The sequence below is a fragment of the Anolis sagrei genome, chromosome 1 (genome assembly GCF_037176765.1).
Source record: "Anolis sagrei isolate rAnoSag1 chromosome 1, rAnoSag1.mat, whole genome shotgun sequence".
Classification (NCBI taxonomy): Eukaryota; Metazoa; Chordata; class Lepidosauria; order Squamata; family Dactyloidae; genus Anolis; species Anolis sagrei.
Window position 1 is genome coordinate 29,065,005 of NC_090021.1, and position 21,160 is coordinate 29,086,164.

General features: G+C 37.9%; 1 protein-coding gene across 4 annotated transcripts in view; it reads right to left on the reverse strand.

The window, feature by feature from the left end:
• PLEKHH2 (pleckstrin homology, MyTH4 and FERM domain containing H2) overlaps nt 1-21,160 on the reverse strand; it is a 62,945-nt gene that overhangs the window by 36,767 nt on the left and 5,018 nt on the right. For 3 of the 4 annotated variants that reach the window (XM_067463621.1, XM_067463615.1, XM_067463616.1), the window contains exons 2-4: nt 16,350-16,459; nt 14,516-14,640; nt 2,467-2,529 (exon numbers count right to left, since the gene is read on the reverse strand). In XM_067463621.1, the coding sequence (XP_067319722.1) occupies nt 2,467-2,529; nt 14,516-14,638 (186 nt within the window). In that variant the 5' untranslated portion in view covers nt 14,639-14,640; nt 16,350-16,459. The remainder of the gene's footprint in view (nt 1-2,466; nt 2,530-14,515; nt 14,641-16,349; nt 16,460-21,160) is intronic. The other variant, XM_067463618.1, reaches the window with a different exon arrangement.

Consider the following 21,160-nt stretch of genomic DNA (forward strand, 5'->3'; position numbering starts at 1 on the left):
TCCTTGATTAAATAAATTAAATAAAACATAAGGGTATAAAAACAGCAGCCTTAAAACTCAATCAGATAACACAACAAAAAACCAATAGCCAGAAATACTAAGATGGGCATGATCAGGTTATAAAAAGGATTGGGTGTGGGATAGTGCGAAACAGCATAGTATAGGGCCAGGGGATTGGAAGAAGTGCTGAGAACAGAGTACTATCAAACCAATGCATTTATTAAAATGCCAAACAATACTGGATCTATGACAAAGTGCTTTGGCAACCCAGCAGAATGATTTTCAAGTCATCAGATGTGGGGCCAATGTACCAGGGACCAGCACTATTGTGCCCATTGACTAGAACTATTTCCGTTTCCCCCCTAGAAATCTGTTGCAGACCAGCAGTCAATAGGTCACTAATCGCATTGGTCCATGGACCACCACTTTCAGCAGCACTGATCTAGCCTGTATTTTAACCAGTTTATCTGACGTTGTAAGACCCTAAAATTGAGATACACTACTTCAACAACAGTTTTCTGAATTCATTTAACTGTCATGGAATCACTAACGTTGTAGTTTACAAGGCCATTAGCCTTTATTGTCAAAGACTGCTGGTGCCTCACCAACTACGACTCCTATGATTCCATGGAACTGAGCCATGGCAGTTAAATTGGTGTCAAACTGCATTAATGCTACAATGTAAATGAAGCCTAAGACTCAGAGCAGATTGACCACTCGAGACATGATGGCCATCGTTCCTCAATTTCTATACTTGTAATATTATGAAGAATTTCAAATCCAGAAGGATGTAGAAGTTTGTAAAGGTGGTGCTTCTGCATCATATCTAATTCTAAATTTTATAAACTTTTGTATTTTTATTTATTTATTTATTTATTTATTTGCATTATTTGTATACTGCCCTTCTCAACCCCGAAGGGGACTCAGGGCAGTTCACAGTGTTGGCAAAAATTCAATGCCATCAATTAAAAAACAGTATAAAACATCAACATTGACCCTCCCCAATAAAACATTAAACATTATTCAACATAGCACATAAAATCACATATCATACAAAGACATAGCCATTTTTCATAATATTGCTCTATAACATATAATAATATAACATTATTTCATAATTTGGAATATTTATTGTAAACATCTGCTATAAAAACTATTATTTAGAAACATCTCACCATAAAAATTTTAAAGCATTTCCACATTCATTGTTGAATCTTGTTGGAATTGTTGCTGGACTACATTTTTTTAATGTTCAATTTTTAGTGTTACCACTTTGGAAAGTGTTAGAAGGTTTGCAAGCAGTAAGCACCCCTTCGCAATTTTTCTCAATGCTTCACTTTTTTAGGGAATGTATCCCAACACCTGGCGAACTGGGACAATCTCTACTTTGCTATACACTAGCAGTTTTGTTACCTCTTGTACTCTACTTTGAGTCTAAATTTAGCTTTTCGTGACTTGTTTGAAAGAAAAGCAATGCAGATGGGTGGCATCTGTGTTAGGAAACATGTTCATCTGTTGTCCATCTGCTTAAAATTACTTGCAGTTGACTGTGTATCTTCATCCATATTTGACACGTGGATCAAAATGAAGATGTATCAACCCAGTTGCCTTGGCATGTGTAATACAACTCCCCTTTTATCAATGTCCAAATATATTTTATCGAACAAAACTATTTGGAAATTACTCTCCTTCGTGCATACAATGACAGTTCGATTCTACACTATTTTTAGTCCTCACCCTTTTATTTAGATCATATGTAGTTTTTACTAATATAATACAGCATGCTGAAAGTTACATCAGATTCCTAGAGATACTGATTCACTTTTTTAAAAAAACAAAAAACAAAACCCTGTATCTGATTAGCTTAAAAACCCCTCCAAAAAGAAGCTATAGTCTCAAAGCTTGTTCAGCTTCAAAAATGGGGGGGGGGGGACGGGACGGGACTGATCTTATCTTAAAATACATTGCTCCTCTCTTTTGCATAAACATAAATCACACTACACTATATAGAAAATTATTGGATATCTGAATATCTTGACAAAATTAGTGAAGACAAAAGTCAAGGCCTAACCATCTTCAAATTGCTAGCATATTTGTACAAACACTCTAGATAAGGGCATAACATCTCTACACGATAAGCATACCAAAAAAGGGATCATACTTCTTGTTTTTTTTTTTAAAATTGAACTTCACTGGAGAAGTAAATCTGAGAGACTGCTAGGAGCTACAATATCATTACGTAATTACATAGGAAGATCCAAAACCACTGTTCATCACAAATAAATAAATTAACAAACTATCCCACCTCTCATAAAGGCTTTCTTCATATAATGCCTTTCCTACAATGCTATCAATTTCATGTAGGAAATAACACACGTTCTACAAACCTATGATGAAATAAATTAATGTATATTATCTTATTTTCAGAATCGTGCTACTACAGATCATTTTGTACTATGAACATACCTGCTGAAAAGCCTTTTCTGCTTGACGGTCTGCATCAACAACTTGTTTTTCAAGTTGCTGCATCTATAAAGAGATATAAAACATCAAATGCAAGCTTCCTTGGGAGTTATACAAATCATTATTTTTTTTACCATTAACATGTAGCACTTTTCATAAGAGATAAAAAGATAACCATTAAGATTATTTCAATCATTCTTACAACAATCTTTTAAAACTATGTCAGCAGTAAACCATTTCGTAGATAAAAGTGGTGGAAAGTGAGAGTCAGTGATTCACTTAAGATATCCCAAATCATAGAATCCAACAAGTTCCATCTACTGTTAAAAGACATTTGTTAGGTGGAAAGAAAACATACAATTTTCAATTATTTCGTTATTATGTTCAACTATTTCAAAGCTCCCTGCTCGAGAGGTGATGGCACGATTGTCAGCACAGATGAAACGCTCTATCCCTTCTGGCAGTGGCTGATCATTTGTGTAAATGTTAAACATTGATGGAACAAGCACACACCCCTGAAGCACGTTCTTACTGCCTATTACAGGGGAAACCAAGGCACCTAATCCATCTAAAATACAGACATGTGCTTTTCATCTTAAGTACAGACGTGCATCTCTACCCCTGAGGAAGAAATCCCACTGGAGCATTGCAGCACACCAAAATACCTGGGAGTCACTCTGGACCATTCTCTGACTTATAAGAAGCCCTGCTTGACTATCAAGCAAAAAGTGGGTGCTAGAAACAATATCATATGAAAGCTGACTGACATAACCTGGGGATCACATCTGCGCTTGTGCTTTGCTAGTCTGCTGCTGAGTACACATGCCCAGTGTGGAATACATCTCAACACGTTAAAACAGTGGATGTGGCTCATAATGAGACATGCTGTATTATCATGTCTACGTCTAACACCGATGGAGAAATTATACTGTTTAGTCAATACTGCACCACCTGATATCTGTCAGGAAATAGCAGCCAGCAATTAAAGGGCCAAGGCATTGACATATCCAGCTCATCCTCTGTTCGGGTATCGGCCAGCATTCCAACTACTTAAATCAAGAAACAGCTTTCTAAGATCTACAGAGATACTCAGGAACACCTCAGCACGCAAGGGTCCAAAAGTGGCAGGTTAAAACCTGGAACCTGGAACCTTAATCAGTGGCTGATTCTGGATGAGAAACTCCCTCCTGGGCACACAGAAGGCTGGACTACTTGGAAGACACTGAACAGACTGCGCTCTGGCACCACGAGATGCAGAGCTAATCTTAAGAAACAGGGCCACAAAGTGGGGTCCACGACACGCGAGTGGAGAAGAACAAACCACAGACCATTTACTACAATGCAGTCTGAACCCTGTCACATGGACAATGAAGGACCTTCTTACAGCGACACCAGAGGCACTTGAAGTGGCCAGCTTCTGGTCAAAGGAAATTTAGTACAATGCCAAGTGTTTGGATTTTTTTGTTTTTTTTAAAAAAAAATACATTATAACTGTATTCTCAATTTGCTTCTAAGATACTGAAAAAAAAACGCACAAAGCAGTCTCAAATTAAACAACTTATGCGAATGTGAACTCAGAAAATAGTTCTCAGCTAGTTAAAAAGTAAGCCAAGGTTAAATCATAGTTCCTTGTAAAGCTGACTGTCAAGAAAATATGTTAAGTACTTTTGCATGAGCTTGCAGTATGCTTATGTTAGCCAGCTTTCTGGCAACATCTAAACTTTGATCTTGCAAATTGAAAGTGCACTTGAATGTTCTCATGCAAGCTTGCTGCTTTGAAAATAACAATGTTCAAAGAGCTTAAAGCGTAGCCCCCATCGCACACATATGGATGACTTTACACAGGAACTCAGCAATTAATGATTTGGTCAGTTAAGGTTTTGCTGGTGTTTTTTTCAAGGGATGCTGAAGGTTCTAAGAAGGATATTTGGGAACACTGCTGTAGATTTTCCTTCATCACCATTATCAAACAGAACAGGATAGCCTAATAGAGTGTACATTTATTATATTTCAAACTATTTTGTAACCTCTGGATACAAAGGTTTTAGAAATTTTACCTGTTTTTGGAAAGCTCTTTGTGGTATTACTGCCATAACAATTATTCACCCATGTTTTACTTTGTAAAAATATCCATGCACTTTTCAGTAATGGTCTGCATAAGATTTTCCTATCTCCACTATTATGCTGACACAGGAATTCCTTGGGTTTGTTGACACCAATAGCAATTACTCCCTTTAGACCTTTAAAATGTTATGTTAAAGCAGACTATCACATTTTCTATTCAGTTTAAAGATGAGTAGTATTTTTTTCTCCAATGGCTAAATTCCCTTAAATTGTGAAGGAGGTGATGAATGCCTGTGGTGGGCTGTTCTAAAGTCTTTGCTTAACACTGAAAACTGCATACTATTACTATAGGATGACATTTACTAATAGTAAATGATGCATCAGGTGGATTATAGCAGAGAAAGCATTCTAGTTTTTGTCTCAACCAAACAATTGGTTCTACCCATGGCTAAAACTTGATATCCCAGTGGCTGACAAACAGGCTCCTGGGTCCTGTGGATAATGGACCCAAAGGTCTACATAGTTCAGAAGTGGACAAAAGAAACTGGAGTAATATAGATATTATATTGTTTGTTTTGCTGTTTGTGTCCCTGTTCAGAAGATTTCACCTCACTGTCTGTCCCTGTGATAATTGGATTTTGAAAATGTTGCCTGTTGTGGAAACAAGGATTGATGAGAAAGCTCCAGTGGAGACACCTTTTCTGCATAAACACAATTTTCAGGAGTGATTTTCCTTTCCTGGGAATAGATTTCTCTCACTTTCTGTTGTCCCAGCCACGTTCTTAATTATAAGTCATTTTTTAAATTTCAAGATTGCCTGTATTTGCTCCAACAGCCAGTGCACACTGTAAAATATATTTGCTTTCTCTGAATATTAGCCTAAGATATGAACCATATGTTTGCAAAACATTTAAGAAACACAGTTAAATACCATATATACTTAAGTATAAGCCAAACCCGAAAATAAGCCGAGGCACTTAATTTTACCACAAAAAAACTTGGAAAACTTATTGACTCAAGTATAAGCCTTGGGTGGAAAATGCAGCAGGTACTGGTAAATTTCCAAATAAAAATAGATATCAATAAAATTACATTAATTGAGCCATACAGCTTCTCCTCTCATCTTGGCACAGCAATCCTATATCAAAGGCAAGTTAGTTTGATGCAACAGCGAACACCTACACACTGTACTGAATGTCAGAAGATTATTGTTCTTTAATTTGCTGTTGTTTTTGATGAATATATTTCATTTCAAATTAGAATCTACAAAATGACATTAAAGAGCTCTTGTGTTTATTTTCTAAAAATGATTTTCAGATTGTGTTTACTTTAAATGAATGTATTATGAAGTGCCAAATTTGTGTCTACTAAATACGAATCTCCAAAAATGACATTATACGGTCCCTATGTTTATTTTGTAAGAATGCTTTTCAGGCTGAGTTTACTTTAAAAGAATGTGTCATGAACAGCTATTTCTACCTCATTGTGCATCTGCATCAACAAATATTTTAAAGGCTATTTAGTTCCAAAAATAATTATTCCTTACTCTATTCTTTGTTTAAATTCTTTATTTTCTGCTAGTCAGTGAACTGCTAGAGTCATATTTCTCCCTTTCAAGAATATAATAAAATTTAGTGCAACAGCTATCACTGAAATAACATAAAGATCAAAAACTTAATATTTTCAAAAGTATATCTTTTTTAGACATATATTTCTTATATTATTCCATAGGCAAAACAAATAATAAAAACCAGGGAAAAATACGGACACCAACAAAGCAAATACTAATTGACTCCAGATTTCAAAAAAAATTCCTATCCCCAAACCTAAACCATAGATATTAATGACATCCACTGACTTGTTTCTATTTAATTATTGTTTAAATGTCTGCCTAATACTCATACAGAAATACTCAATGTTCAAAACCCAGAAGTGTTATCTTCCCTTACTTTCCAGAATGTATCAAATGTGCTCCTATCGGTTTGCTGTGAGCTTTCTGGGCTGTATGGCCATTCAGTGCTAATCAAGGTGGGCCAATTGCAACATTCACACTTGCCTCAAACAGACAAAGAGTTCTTTCTCCCACCACGGACATTCCACAGATAGATAAACCTCACTTGCCAAGTTTCCAACAGAACTCACAACCTTTGAGGATGCCTGCAAAACTTCAGGAGATAATGCTTCTGGAACACTTATTTACTTACTGTATTTATACCCCGGCCTTCTCATCCCGAAGGCAACAATTTGATGCCTTAATATGACCATACAGCCCAGAAAACTCACAGAAAACCAGTGATTTCGGCCATGAAAACCTTCAACAACATACTGTGCTCCTATTCCGTAAACAGTGAGATGCCTTAGAGCAACGTTTCCCTTGGATAAAAGATAACACTAAGGTTTTACAGTTGTCCAATGCTGATAATTTGGCAATTCAAAAGATTTTCCAGTACCATTTTATTTCATTGTCTTACAATGAATTGTTTTCTATCTCTCTATACACATAATAAAAGTGAAAAATGTGTATGTGGCAGAGCTGTCCACTTAAACCCTTCACAAACAGGCAATAGTTCCAAGTGCTGAGAAGCCTCCAAAGTCACTCCCTCAACTGACATTGCAGGTTAGAGTGAGCACCATGAACATTTAGCCCAAACACTGCCAATGTCCTCCCCAAACACTACAGCCCACCACCCAAGGAATGCTTTCTTTAGGGGACAATTTCATCCTAGATCGGACATGTTTCCTCCACTACAGGCAGGCATCCCAGGGTTCCTTGAGTGGAATTTGCATAACCCCACCTACTGCCTCTCCCATAACCCTTTCCTACCCTTCCTTAAGGCACACAGCAAAGAGAGGAATTGATCAGTAACTTAACAGACTGGAGGGGTTTGTGGGGACTGACTCAACAGGATGGAAGTTGTAGTTCACTTACATCCAGAGAGCACTGTGTAGCCAACCAACAATGGATCTAGATCAAACGTATCAGAGATGATGGTACTTGCAGTACTTTCACTCACTTCCAGAGACCACTGTAACATGACCAATTGTAAATACTGACAAGATTTGGGGTTGACCGCCCTTGGCATATAGGAGTTGTAGTTCACCCTTATCCATAAAGCACTGAACACACCTGATGACAGATCTGGACCAAACTTGGCACACAGACCCATCATGGCCTACTGTGTATACAGGCCTGGTTTGGGGAGGATTGACCCAAACCAGTTGTAGTTTACCCACATTTTTATATATTTTCTAATGGGAGCATTCATAAAAAATGAAATCAAAGACTGCCTTTTTCCTAATTAATAGTGTTACTAATTAACTAAATGATACTACCTAACACCCCAAGACAAATTTATTTATTTATTTATTTATTTCAAGCATTTGTACCCCGCCCTTCACAACCCCCAAAGGGGGACTCACAGCCGGCACAATTCGATGTCACATACAAAATAATACATACAGTAATTACATATGAATGATACATTAAATTAGTTTTAAAATGTTTAAAATAAAAATACAATAATAAAAAGTACAATAATACTGGCTGTCTAGCCTTATCTAGAAGCAAATTCAGCAAACACAACACAATCAGAAGCCTATCCATAGACCATTTTCCATAGCATTATCATCACTGTCATTGTCAATTATCTGCAAGCAACCCAAAGGCCTGGTCCCACAACCACGTTTTCAATTTCCTCCTGAAGGCGAGGAGGGATGTTGTTGACCTGATTTCACTGGGGAGAGAGTTCCACAGGTGGAGGGCCACCACCGAGAAGACCCGGTCCCTCATCCCTGCCAAGCATGTGGCCGAGAGCAGGGCCTCCCCAGAATATCTTAAACTTCGAGGTGGGAAGCAGAGAGAGATACATTCGGACAGGTAAGCTGGGCCAGAGCCATATAGGGCAAACTATGCCTTATTCAAATAACCTAGACACCACTGGGTACCCAAGCTAGTATGCAATAAAAGTTAGGGCTTAATCATTTTTGTTCCATATACAGCAGTAGATTGCTGGGCTGGCTCTTTCACAAGGCTGGGGGAATTCACTGTCTCAGGTGGTATAGACTTAATGCTTCTGAGAGCTCCATGGCCCCTAATTTCTCCTGTGGCACATGTCCTAACAGTAGAGAAACTTGCAAGACTTCTCAGAGCAGCCATTTTATTTTGCTCATAGTGATAAAGAGAATAATAGGCGGCTCTGTGGAAAGGTGAACAAGCTTCAGAACATGGCTGGCCAGATCCTAATTTCTGTCTCTGCAAGGCTCCTTTCTTGGAGACAAGCACTGTTGGAGAGGTGGCCAGGAGATCACCGCAATGGTGATCCACGTAATCTAAGCAAGATAAAGTCAGATAGCAGGAGATGCCATGTCAAATGTACAAGCAGATGCCTGGCTAAACAGCAGTCAAAGCAGCAGAAGGGAAGTCATTTAAATTTTCAATAATGTGCATGAACACTATGCAACGCAGATTGCCAAAAGTAAAGACAAATATGCCAAAGTTCAACTGCTCCAGAACACCAGTTAATTATTAAGCAAACATTTTTTCTCCAAATTTAGTCATAAGATTTTCCTAAAGTTAGGATGTACTGTAAACATATACATTCACATTCTCTCTCTTTTTGCCCCTCCCACTCACAAGAGACTTTCCCTTCAGCAGATCCGTTCTTTTTGTTTACATAGACAGAAATGTCAAATTAAGTCCCCACCATTTCCTGTTTTTTTGGTACCTCCCTCAGTAAATACTGTTACTAGTAACACCGGAAAAAAACTCAAAAAGAGTGAAATACTTCCTTTTAAAAATGTGAAAATGGCAATTTCACTTTACCATACACCAGGCATACTTGCCCTACTGTGTACATAACAAACATGTAACGTAAAAATAAAAAAAATCTTGGTTTTGTTTCCAATGGTTTGAAAAGCTTTAAAATATGATCCAAAATTGTATTGTCGAAGGCTTTCATGGCTGGAATCACTAAGTTCTTGTGGGTTTTTTCGGGCTGTATGGCCATGTTCTAGAGGCATTTCTCCTGACATTTCGCCTGCATCTATGGCAAGCATGCCATAGATGCAGGCGAAACGTCAGGAGAAATGCCTCTAGAACATGGCCATATAGCCCGAAAAAATCCACAAGAACTTAGTGATCCAAAATTGTTTCAAAATGGTAATAAACTTATTAATCAAAGTGATGACCATGAAACAAAACCACAATGTTCAGAGGCCGTATATATCTGAATACCTGCTGGAGGAGGACTGTTGCTTCCACAACTCTGTTGGGCTACATCAAGATACTGGGAAACCCACAGGATACCTGACTGTATGGGCCATCACTTCAATTTAGGAGGTATTTTATATTTCTCTTGTACAAGCAGCTCTTTACTGAATCCCTCCAGACTCTCTGTGGTACAAATACTTGTTGTATTGCCTGTTTCAGCCTAGATTGACATGTAGGACCTCCTACACCTCGGCATATTCCGTCATCAGCTGTTTCTCTGCAATTGAACTCTTAAGGAATTTGGCAAAATGCCTGTTTTACTGGGTCATAACCTTGCTTAATCCTGAATTATTATTGAATGTTGTCATTCTGCCAAGGTCACATATGACTTGGGCAGAAATAAGTTACAACGCTGTCATTTGGGCACTTTATATAGTACATGAATTGCAGAAAAGGCACAGGCAATGTATTTTCCATTGTTAAGTGCCAGCTGCACAAATATCCTTGAGATTTCTATGGTTTCTTTCTTTCTTTCTACACTTTGCCGACTCAAAACTCAAGTAATAAAATAAAGTCCACTTGAGTACCATGGACAGCCAAAGTGTGTTGTGGTAAAAACACTTTTTATACCATTCCTTGAATTCCTATTACAACCTCTCCCACTTGTAGGAGCAGAAACTTCTGCCTAGATCTTCCAACAATCCTTCTTTCTTCGCATATAATGTTTAATAAATCACAGTGTGATTATGACCTAATGGAACAAAACATATTCAGTTTCCACTACTGGATGTCTATACACCCTTGTGTGCTCCTCGCTCCCACTTTCTGCATTCCCTCCCATAAATGCTACAATGGCATGCTATAAAACACCCCACGTGTGTTAGGTCTGAAAGAAGACATATATCTGAATCTGGCAAAATAGTTGAGCTCGTGAGAATTCCTAGTCATAGTCAGTGTTGGGACATCCACTTAGATCCCCATCCATTCCCTGACAGGACCATCCCTGATGATTTAGGAAAACATTTATTATTTTATGGGTCACTTTGATTAAAAAGTATTTTGCTACCACACTTAATAACAACTAATTAATAACATAATTAACATAAAAATCAATGAACGGCTAATTCCATTCATGTAGACCAGTAGTTCCCAACCTTTTTTTTAAACCAGGGACCACTTGACCAGGGACCGCTCTCCAACATTAGTATCAGAAGGGTTATGAATCAGTTTTTGGTCAACTTTAGATTTGGTTTGGTTATTTCGGGTGCTGATTCAGAAAACAGCATTGGATAGACCACATCAACTGTAGTTTCTGATGCAGAACATGTGCCATCCAAGTAGGGTTTATATATCTGTGGGCCATCTGCTCGTCCACAGAAAACCATATTTAATAATCTAAAGCCAATGTGGTAGTAGTAATCTTTAGTGGGTAGTCAGCCTCTCCCCTCCCAACATCCCAGTTGCCTCGGCACTATAAGAGGGTTTCACAAGACCAATCACTCTCGTTACCACATGGTTTTGAGGTAACGATGTAGTAATGGTGACACCACGGACCACATTTTCATTCTTGCGGACCACTGGTGGTCCACAAACCACAGGTTGGGAACCACTGATGTAGACATTTAGTATAATTTTAAAAGAAAACATACAAATATCACATTTATGTATTTAACAGCTATGGTTGTGTATGAGATAATTATATTCAGTGGTCTCCCAAGTGTGCTTGTTTTGAATTAAAAATAATCATCAAACATTCTCAGATTATTTTTCCTTCAATATTTTTAAATCAATGGCTGATTTTGTTTATTTTGATTAAGAAGTAAATAGAATAGGTGCATTCAGACATATCCCCTATATCATAGGGACACATGTCTTATAAGCCTGTTTCATGTAATAGTCTGCCAAGAAAAAATGGTGGGAAGTAATCTCCCAATACTTTTCTTAAATATGTTTAGTCTATATGAAAACTTGCCCTTGTAATAAAGAAATGTTTTTGTTAAAAATATTTCAGGTTTTATAGAAAGTAAATGACAAAATACTCTTGATTTTTGTACAACACAGTGCTCCACGCACCAGTTTTCTTCTCTGTTCCATGCTGGTTGGAGCAGCAACAGACCACCCCTGTAGTCCAAACAGCTATATTTAAAACTATCTGAAACAGGAAATCCTATACAAATTATAATTGATTAATAGCTCAACTGTTTAAAATTTCTCTTGGTTTCAAAAGAAAAACATTTCGTGTTGCCCATGATAACAAAGAATACTCAGCACAAGAATGTGAGCAGGAGGCAATGAACCTTTCCTTCTTGCTTGGTCAGTACTTACAGTTTTGTGACACTAATTGGAGAGGGAGAGTAGCATGTAATAATTTATTATCATTTGATAAAGTACAAATTCCAATTATGTGAATGTAAGATCCAGAACATTCTAATGAATTTTGAAATAGAGGTTCCAAGACAAATAGGTGAAAAGAGAAAGGATCTCTTTCAAAAAACCAATTAAAGTCCAAAAGAGGATATAGTAAGCTTGTTATTTACATCTTTCCTCACTCCTCAACATCCATACCTTTGTTCATGTTTCCTGCTGGAGAGGTTATTCATATCCTCTGTCCTGCACTCCCAAACAACTGTCACTCTTGTTTATTTTCTTTATATTTCTTTTTCTAACATAGGACCCAAGGCAGCTCACAACATAGATTTGAACAAGGTATAGCTAAATAATCTATAATAATTATATATTTAAAGTTATAAAAAAAACCAAATCTACTATTCTATTAAGACAACACTAATATAAAACCATTTAAAATAATTAAAACAAAGCAATGAGAATAAAAGCACAACACAGACACCATTAAAATACCATTCTGCTACAACCAGTTAAAACCCAAAAGTTACTACTGTCTATTGGTTATTACCTGCGAGACGAAAGACAGCAGGGAGCTAGGGTATTTATTTATTCATAACAACGTATAACTCCCATTTTTCCAGTTTCAGAAGAATAACCTAAACTATTCAAAGCTGCACTTCTCTTGCCGTGTTATGATATCTTCTAAGCACACAAAGTAAACTGTTTTGCAAACTATAAACTCCAGGTTACAACAAATAACAAATTCTAGATTACAAGTAACAACATATGCCAGGCCAGAATCTTGGTCTTTAGGAACAATAATATAATAATAAAAATAATAATAAACTTTATTTATACCCCCTCACCATCTCCCCCAACGGGGACTTGGGGCGGCTTACATGAGGCCAAGCCCAAACAACAAATTACAGCAAAATAAAACCAAAAACACAAAAAATATAACCTATTTCAAAATATGTATATTTTCTTGCATACATTAATAAAAAAAAACAACCCCAAATTTAAGGTTATCAATCCCTAAGAGTAAATCACACCAAAGCAAGTCAGATGACAGGCAGTCAATTGTTCCATTGATCTGATGGTGCAGTGAATCTATTCTCAGTTTTATGGAGCTGCTCTGGGTTATCTCTCTTAGGCGGTCCCTCGTTCTCCAAGTGTAGTGTCTTGGTGGGGATCCGTAGGTGACTGTGGAACCCTATGCTTGATTCGCTTGTTCTTCCACATTGAGGGCATTGCTTTCCAGGTGGAAGGCAGTCCTGGTCAGGGTTGGCTTCACGCACCTTCCTCTTGGCATGTTTCTCCTTTTCACCCTTCATTTGTGCCTCTTCAAATTCCACAGCACTGCTTGTCACAGCTGACTTCCAGCATACAAGGGCCAGGGCTTCCCAGTTCTCAGTGTCTATGCCACAGTTTTTAAGGTTAGCTTTAAGCCCATATTTAAATCTCTTTTCCTGTCCACCAACATTCCATTTTCCATTCTTAAGTTGGGAGTATAGTAATAGTAACTGCTTTGGGAGACAGTGATCAGTCATTCAGATAACGTGACCAGTCCAGCAGAGTTGATGGCGTAGGAGCATCACTTCAATGTAGGTGGTCTTTATTTCTTCCAGAATACTGACATTTGTCCGCCTGTCTTCCCAAGAGATTTGCAGGATTTTTCAGAGGCAACACTGATGGAGTCGTTCAAGGAGTTGCGTATGAAATCTGTCGACAGTCCACATTTCCAGGCATAGAGCAGGGTTGGCAGGACAACAGCTTTATAAACAAGTACCTTGGTCTGCCTATGGATGTCCTGATCCTCAAACACTTTCTGCTTCATTCAAAAAAATGCTGTTCTTGCAGAGCTCAAGCAGTGTTGTATTTCAGTATCAATGTTGACTTTTGTAGAGAGGTGGCTGCCAAGGTAGCAGAAATGGTCAACATTTCTGGCATTGCAGAAGAATTGGCTGGTGGCTGGTGGAAGAGCACTTCGGGTTTCTCAATGTCCAGTGAGAGGGCAAGCTTCTCGTATGCTTCTGAAAAAGTGTTTAGAGTGGCTTGTAGGTCTTCTTCTGAATGCGCAGAGATTACGTTGTCATCCGCATATTGGAGTTCCATAACAAATGTTGTTGTGACCGTGGTTTTGGCTTTCAATCTGCTGAGGTTAAAGAGCTTGCCATCTGTCCGATAGATGATTTCTATATACAGGATTATTACAGGGTTATACAGGGTTATATAGGAGCTCTCTCAGTGCTAAACATCTATCTGAAAAAGGACTTGCATCTGAATGGCACCCATAAAGCCCAGAGCATCTGTGGTAGGACTGGTCATAAAACCAAGAGCAGATCCATTGGCTCCACAACAACAAATCCACCCACCATCCCTGAGGTGGATATATAATTATAGCTACTTAACAAAATAATAAATAAAACTCACCTTCTCTGCTAGCAATTCCCTTATTTTGCTTGCTTGCAGACGAAATTTCATCAGCTGAGACTCCAAAGCAATGCATCTTTCCTTCCAATCTACTGTCCAGTCTAGTTCTAAGAACTCTGCCATATCTGTAGTTGGGAGGGTGGAACAAAGAAAATATTCATTACAACAGTATTATTTTAATACTGTTTACATTTAATCATGTTTTAATGTTTGTATATTTGTATATTTTAAATGGTTATGCTGGTGCGTAATAATAATAATAATAATAATGTTTCATTTTCAAATATATACATGTTATTACTACACTTTGTGTTAAACTAAACAATATTACTATGAAGTGAGCTCCATTTGTGTTCTATTACATGTAGTCTACAGTAATATAAGGAAATAGTAAATAACATACAGCATAATTAAAATACAGAAACATTGTAAAACTTCTGTAAATACACATATTAAAATGTATTTCTATAAAAGATACATATTAAAACAAGTTTCTATAATATACATATTAAAATACACAGGACATGAGTTTAAAACTGGCTGGGTAAGCCTGTCAGAAGTGATAGGTCTTTAGATGGTTTTTAAATTCCAACAACTCATTTAGCTGTTTGGAGCTCTCCCAGCAGGTTGTTCTACAGTTTTGGGGCACCTGATGAAAAGGTCCTCTGACAGTTGCCAGTCGTGTTCTGGCTGATTGGAACAAACACCCCTCAGAGGACCTAAGTGTTTGGGGCAGACTGTACAGAAGGAGATCCTGTAGGTAACCATGTGGGGCTTTAAAGGTCAAAAACAACACCTTGTACTTTTCCGGGAAGCTAATTGGCAGCCAGTGGAGTAACTTTTTAGGAAAGATGTAATATGCTCACTTGTGGGTGTTTCTATACCCAATTTGGATGCCATATTTTGAGCCACTTGGAATTTTCAAACTTGGTACAAAGGTAGCCAATATTGATGTTAACAGTGCGTGCACTACCTACCATCTTTAGGTCTTCCAAATATAGGAAGGGGCACAGCTGGTGTATCAGCCAAAGTTGGGAGGAAACACTCCTGACTGTCACATCTACCTGGGCTGACATTTGGAGAGACGGATCCAGAAGCACTCCCAAGTTGTGAACAGTCCTTCAGGGGGAGTGTAACCCCATCCAGAACTGGTTGACACACTTCCACACTCAGATTAGGACTCTTGATTGCAAGCAACTCTGTTTTATCTGGATTCAGTTTCAATTGTTCTTCCTCATCCAGCCCATTACTTCTGCTAGGCATTTGTTCAAAGGCTACACGCTCTCCTTAGCAGAGGCTGTTTTTGAAGGCATGGAGAAACATATTTGGATGTCATTAGGATACTGATAACACCCTGTCCCATGACTACAGATGATTTTCCACAGCGGTTTAATATAAATATTAAAAAGCATTGGGGATAGAATGGTACTTTGTCGGATGCCATATAACAGCTCTTTTTTTTTAAGAGCAGCTGTCCCCAAGCACCACCATCTGGAACCAGCCTGGGAATTATGACTGGAACTACTGCAACACAGTGCCTCTGATTCCCAGCCCCTCAAGACAGTTCAGAGGGTTGGTGGTATAAAAACAGCTGAGAGGTCTAGAAGCACCAACAGGGGGACACACCCCTAGTCAGTGTTAAGACGGAGATTATCCACTAAGAAGATATCCTGCTCTGAAAGTTCCCCTCCCTGAGAGATGTATTAATAATTAGTTGTATTTGAGACTGAATTGCATATCCTCCCTGGATGACCAGCCAAGAGGGACAAGTATCAAGAAAGCAGGTTGCCCTCCTTAGTTGCCCCAACAGCTTGTCAACATCAACAGTACTCACCAATTAAAACTGATCCAGTGTAATCCCACTCACAGAGTTGCTGGACACCTCTTTGTTGGCCTCTGCTCCAATGATGACATCTACACCAGCTTTTATGCGAGAGGTTTTATCTGTAAAATGTAGTATTGTATGACCTGGCACCACCAACCATGGTTTTCATACATGAGTCACAATACCAAATGTCTGTTGCTTTCCTCTTAATTTTGGTCCTGGTACAGAAGGAGCTGGTGCATGACATACTGGTTATTTCTCTAGCAAATGTGTTTAGGATTAGATCCTTTAACATTTCATGCACTTATTTAGAAATGTCTGAGGATAACCATGTCTGAATCTATCTTTCTGTGTCTATCTCACAAAATACACACAGATTGTTTTAGTATCTCATCCCAAGTTATAATCTACAATGTAAGCTGTTGTCATGGCTGTTAAAACACAGTATCAAGTCCAAAACTAAATATTTAATCTCAATTCCATTCACAGGTCATGTATAACACATACATAAGTGTCAGATATCGGCCAACATAGCAAAAAGTAAACTATTTTTGTTATGTTTACAATGGGGTTAAAAGCTTTCCAATAAAATTAGTAATGGGATGAGCTTATGCAAAATGATAACTCAATTTATAATAGCTAGGTTTTGAAGTGCCATCTATTTATTATTCCTGATCCTAATGTCACTTAAAAAAACAATCACATTCTAAATGCAATTAGTAAAATTATCAAACAACACTTAGTTAAAAATTCTTCCACTGTCCATTAGAGTGATTATATCATATCACTTTTTCCATTAAATTTTTTTTAAAACCAATAAGTAGATTACAATAACTTTGTGATTTTAAAAAATAAGTGTCAAAATAAGGGAACAAAGACTTCAAACTATACACCTTTACCAAAGTAAATGAGTCTTACATAATTGTAGATACTGTAAAGCAACAAAGCAAAATTATGATTTCTAAGGAATCATGAAAATATGCATATACTAGAAACCTATAATAAAACCTATCATTAATAAGCCATTCCACTGTGTGCCTCAAAATATATTTTCTCACCATACTATGTGACACTTGCTAACATTACAACTTATGAATCTTTGGGTTGGATGGGACCACAAGGGTCATTTAATCCAATCCCCCACCATGCTGAAATATTTGAAGCATTCCTGAAAGATACCCAAGCAACTTCTGTTTAAGGACCTCCAAAGGAGGAGACTCCACTACTCTCCGATAAGTCTATTCTACTGTTGCACACTACTTACAATACAGATATTCATGCTCCATGTCCTCCTAATTTAAAACTAATTATACATATGAAAAATAAATTTTAAAATGTTAAGAGTTATTATTTCCAAAACTGCTACTGTTTACTAGCAAAACACAGTCACAAGCATTTTTGTTTTCAGGGACTTCTATATAGGTCAAAGCTGAGCTTTTGTGAGAAAAAATTGTGCAGATGTAACATCAGCACGATAAACAGGATAGATTTTTTTCAGTCTTCCAGAAAATTAACATTTAACTGAAATACAGATATGATTTCACTCACATAAAGCTTGAGATTGACCTCTATTATTGTTCGGATCTTTGTCTTTATAATTCTAGCAAAATTATTTGCTTTGCATTTTCCAGAATGTGAAGGACTATGGAAATATTTGCTGGCACAATATATACTGTTTACAGTTGCACAGTAAATGATCTTACTTATGAGTCAATGACTTCCCGTCTCTTGTTCGAATCCTCAAGGGAAAAATAAATGAGTTCATCACTTTGGCTTGCCTAGTGTTCTGATTCAGCATTGTGAACCTACGCACATTTTCCCTCCTGTGTTGCTTTCCCCACTTTTAAACTGGTTTTTATTAACTATTAGTACATCCTCTGCATGTTTTTTCCTTTTTAGAGATTTGGTTTACTCCTTACATCAGTGTTTTTCAACCTATCTATTGCCACGATCCCTTAATATGGTTCCTCATGTTGTGGTGACTCCCAACCATAACTATATTTTCGTTGCTACTTCATAACTGTAATTTTGTTACTGTTATGACTTGTAATGTAAATATCCAATATGCAGGTTGCATTTACGTTCACTGGACCAAATTTGGCATACTGATGGGGTTGTGGGGGAATTGATTTTGTCATTTGGGATTTGTACTTGCTGGGATTTATCGTTTGCTTATAATCAAAGAGCATTCTAAACTCCACCAATGATGGAATTGAACCAAATTTGGCACACAGAACTCCTACGACCAACAGAAAATACTGGAAGGGTTTGGTGGGCAATGACCTTGTGTTTTGGAGTTGTAGTTCACATACATCCAAAGAGCACTGTGGACTCAAACAATGATAAATCTGGACCAAACTTGGCACAAATACACAGTATGCCCATATGTGAACACTAGAGGAGCTTGGGGAAAATAGAACTTGACATTTGGGAGTTGTAGTTGCTGGGATTTATAGTTCACCTACAATCAAAGGGCATTCTTAAACCCACCAGTGACAGAATTGGACCAACCTTCCAACACAGAACCCCCATGCCTTGAGGGGACTTGCTGGCGTGAACCTCTTTCCAGCCTCGCATGCTCTCCCTCTCCCGCACATGTGCACTATGCTGCCATGTGCCGAGCATGCCTGCTCTCCCCTCCCCACTTGGGGTCTCAGAAACAGCCCTCCCCTTGGCTGAGAGGTCAGCTAATAACAGCAGAAGAAGAATTTTGATGGGAGGATTCACCATCTGCTTCCAAAAAGGAAGAGAAGGACAGGTGGAGAGATCTTCAGCTTTCTCTACCAAAGGGTTCGTAAAACCATCAGAAATACATGATTTCTGATGGTCTTTAGTGATCCCTCTGAAACCCTCTCAAGACCCCCCTCCAGGGGTCCCAACCCCAAGGTTGAGAAACACTCCCTTACACGATTGTATATTGAGATTTGTCAGATTTTAAAGTCATCATTATCAATCAAAATGCTAATTCAGGAAACCCAGACATGTCATTTTACTAATATATATTACAAGTATAATGAACAAATATTTCATTCCCCTAGAATAGAGTTGGCTATTATCATTGCCTAGCAGATATTTAAGGAAAAGTCTTCATTTTCATATTTTACTTTTAAGACATAACATATCTGGTAGACTCATACTTTGCACAAACGTATCAATTGACTGGATAAGGCACATGCTGTCATGGTACAAAATGGAAAGGAAGCTGGATTTAAAGATATAATCCAGTTGGAAATGGAGCCATCAGTGACTCTATAATGAAAGTTTACAAATGGAAGAGTGAAAATTTATTCCAACTTAAATTGCAGGAAAAACACACAATGACTTCAGTGAGGTCGGGTTTTGCCCAAAATACTTTCCCCTCACACAGTGTAAACAAACATAAAATAGAAGAAACTTTGTTACTTTTCATTATAGCACCTTACTTTTCCACATTTAGAAACAAATGTGTCCTTGAAATTGAAGGAATATAACAGTCTGTTTTTAATAAATAAGTCTTACTTATATTTTTAGCTTTTAGGGGGGAAACTGGAAGAGGTTTCAATCATCTCTCACCTGTAAGCCTGATAAGGACATAAGGGAAAGACACTGTATAAATCTAATACACAAATAAACATTTTAGGTGTAGATGCCATTGACGATGATGCTCCTTATTGCCACTATCTGAATGAGATATATATGTAGAAAATAGTGAAGCCAAGATGAAGAAATTGCCGCCTGGATGCATGAGTGAGTTTGGTTTGGGTTTGTTAAACAGATGTACAATACCAGAGTCCTCTCTAGATATGCTAGACTTTGACATTAAATTTTCCATCTATATCAGTGTTTCTCAACCTGGGGTTCAGGACCCCTGGGGAGGTTGCAAGAGGGTGTCAGAGGGGTCGCCAAAGACCATCAGAAAACATAGTATTTTCTGTTGGTCACAGGGGTTCTGTGTAGGGAGTTTGGCCCAATTCTGGTGGGATTCAGAATGACTGTAAGTGAACTATAAATCCCAGCAACTACAACTCCCAAATGTCAAGGTCTATTTCCCCCCAAATTCCACCAATGATCACATTATGGCATATTGAGTATTCATGCCAAGTTTGGTCCAGATCCATCATTGTTTGAGTCTACAGTGCTCTCTGAATGTAGGTGAACTACAACTCCAAAACTCAAGGTCAATGCCCATCAAACCCTTCCAGTATTTTCTGTTGGTCATGGAAGTTTTGTGTGCCAAGTTTGGTTCAATTCCATCATTGGTGGAGTTCAGAATACTCTTTGATTGTAGGTGAACTATAAATCTCAGCAACTACAACTCCCAAATGATAAAATCAATCCCTCTCAATCCTACCAATACTCAAAGTGAATGAAAATACATCCTGCATATCAGATATTTACATTACGATTCATAACAGTAGCAAAATTACAGTTATGAAGTGGCAACAAAAATAATGTTATGGTTGGAGGTCACCACAACATGAGGAACCGTATTAAGGGGTTGTGGCCTTAAGGAAGGTTGAGAACCACTGATCTAGATGTAGATATACCTCAATTAATAACGCCTCTGACAAAGAAGCCCTTTGTATAAAGTATTTTTGTGCCCATCCAACATGCATTTCCCTTCTAGGTTTAGCTGGGAGGGTTTTTTCATAGAGAGAATAGTGAAGGAAAAATGAGAGGAACACAGATTTTCAGTGTTTGTTTGTGATAGTGTGTCCTGAAGTAAACACTGCAATAATGCTTGACCTGGGAAAGAATGAGATTCTACTATACATGATCCTATTGTAGCTGTGTGCTTACATGCAACAGGCAAGGTAAACAGTACCTGCTTCCAGAACTCT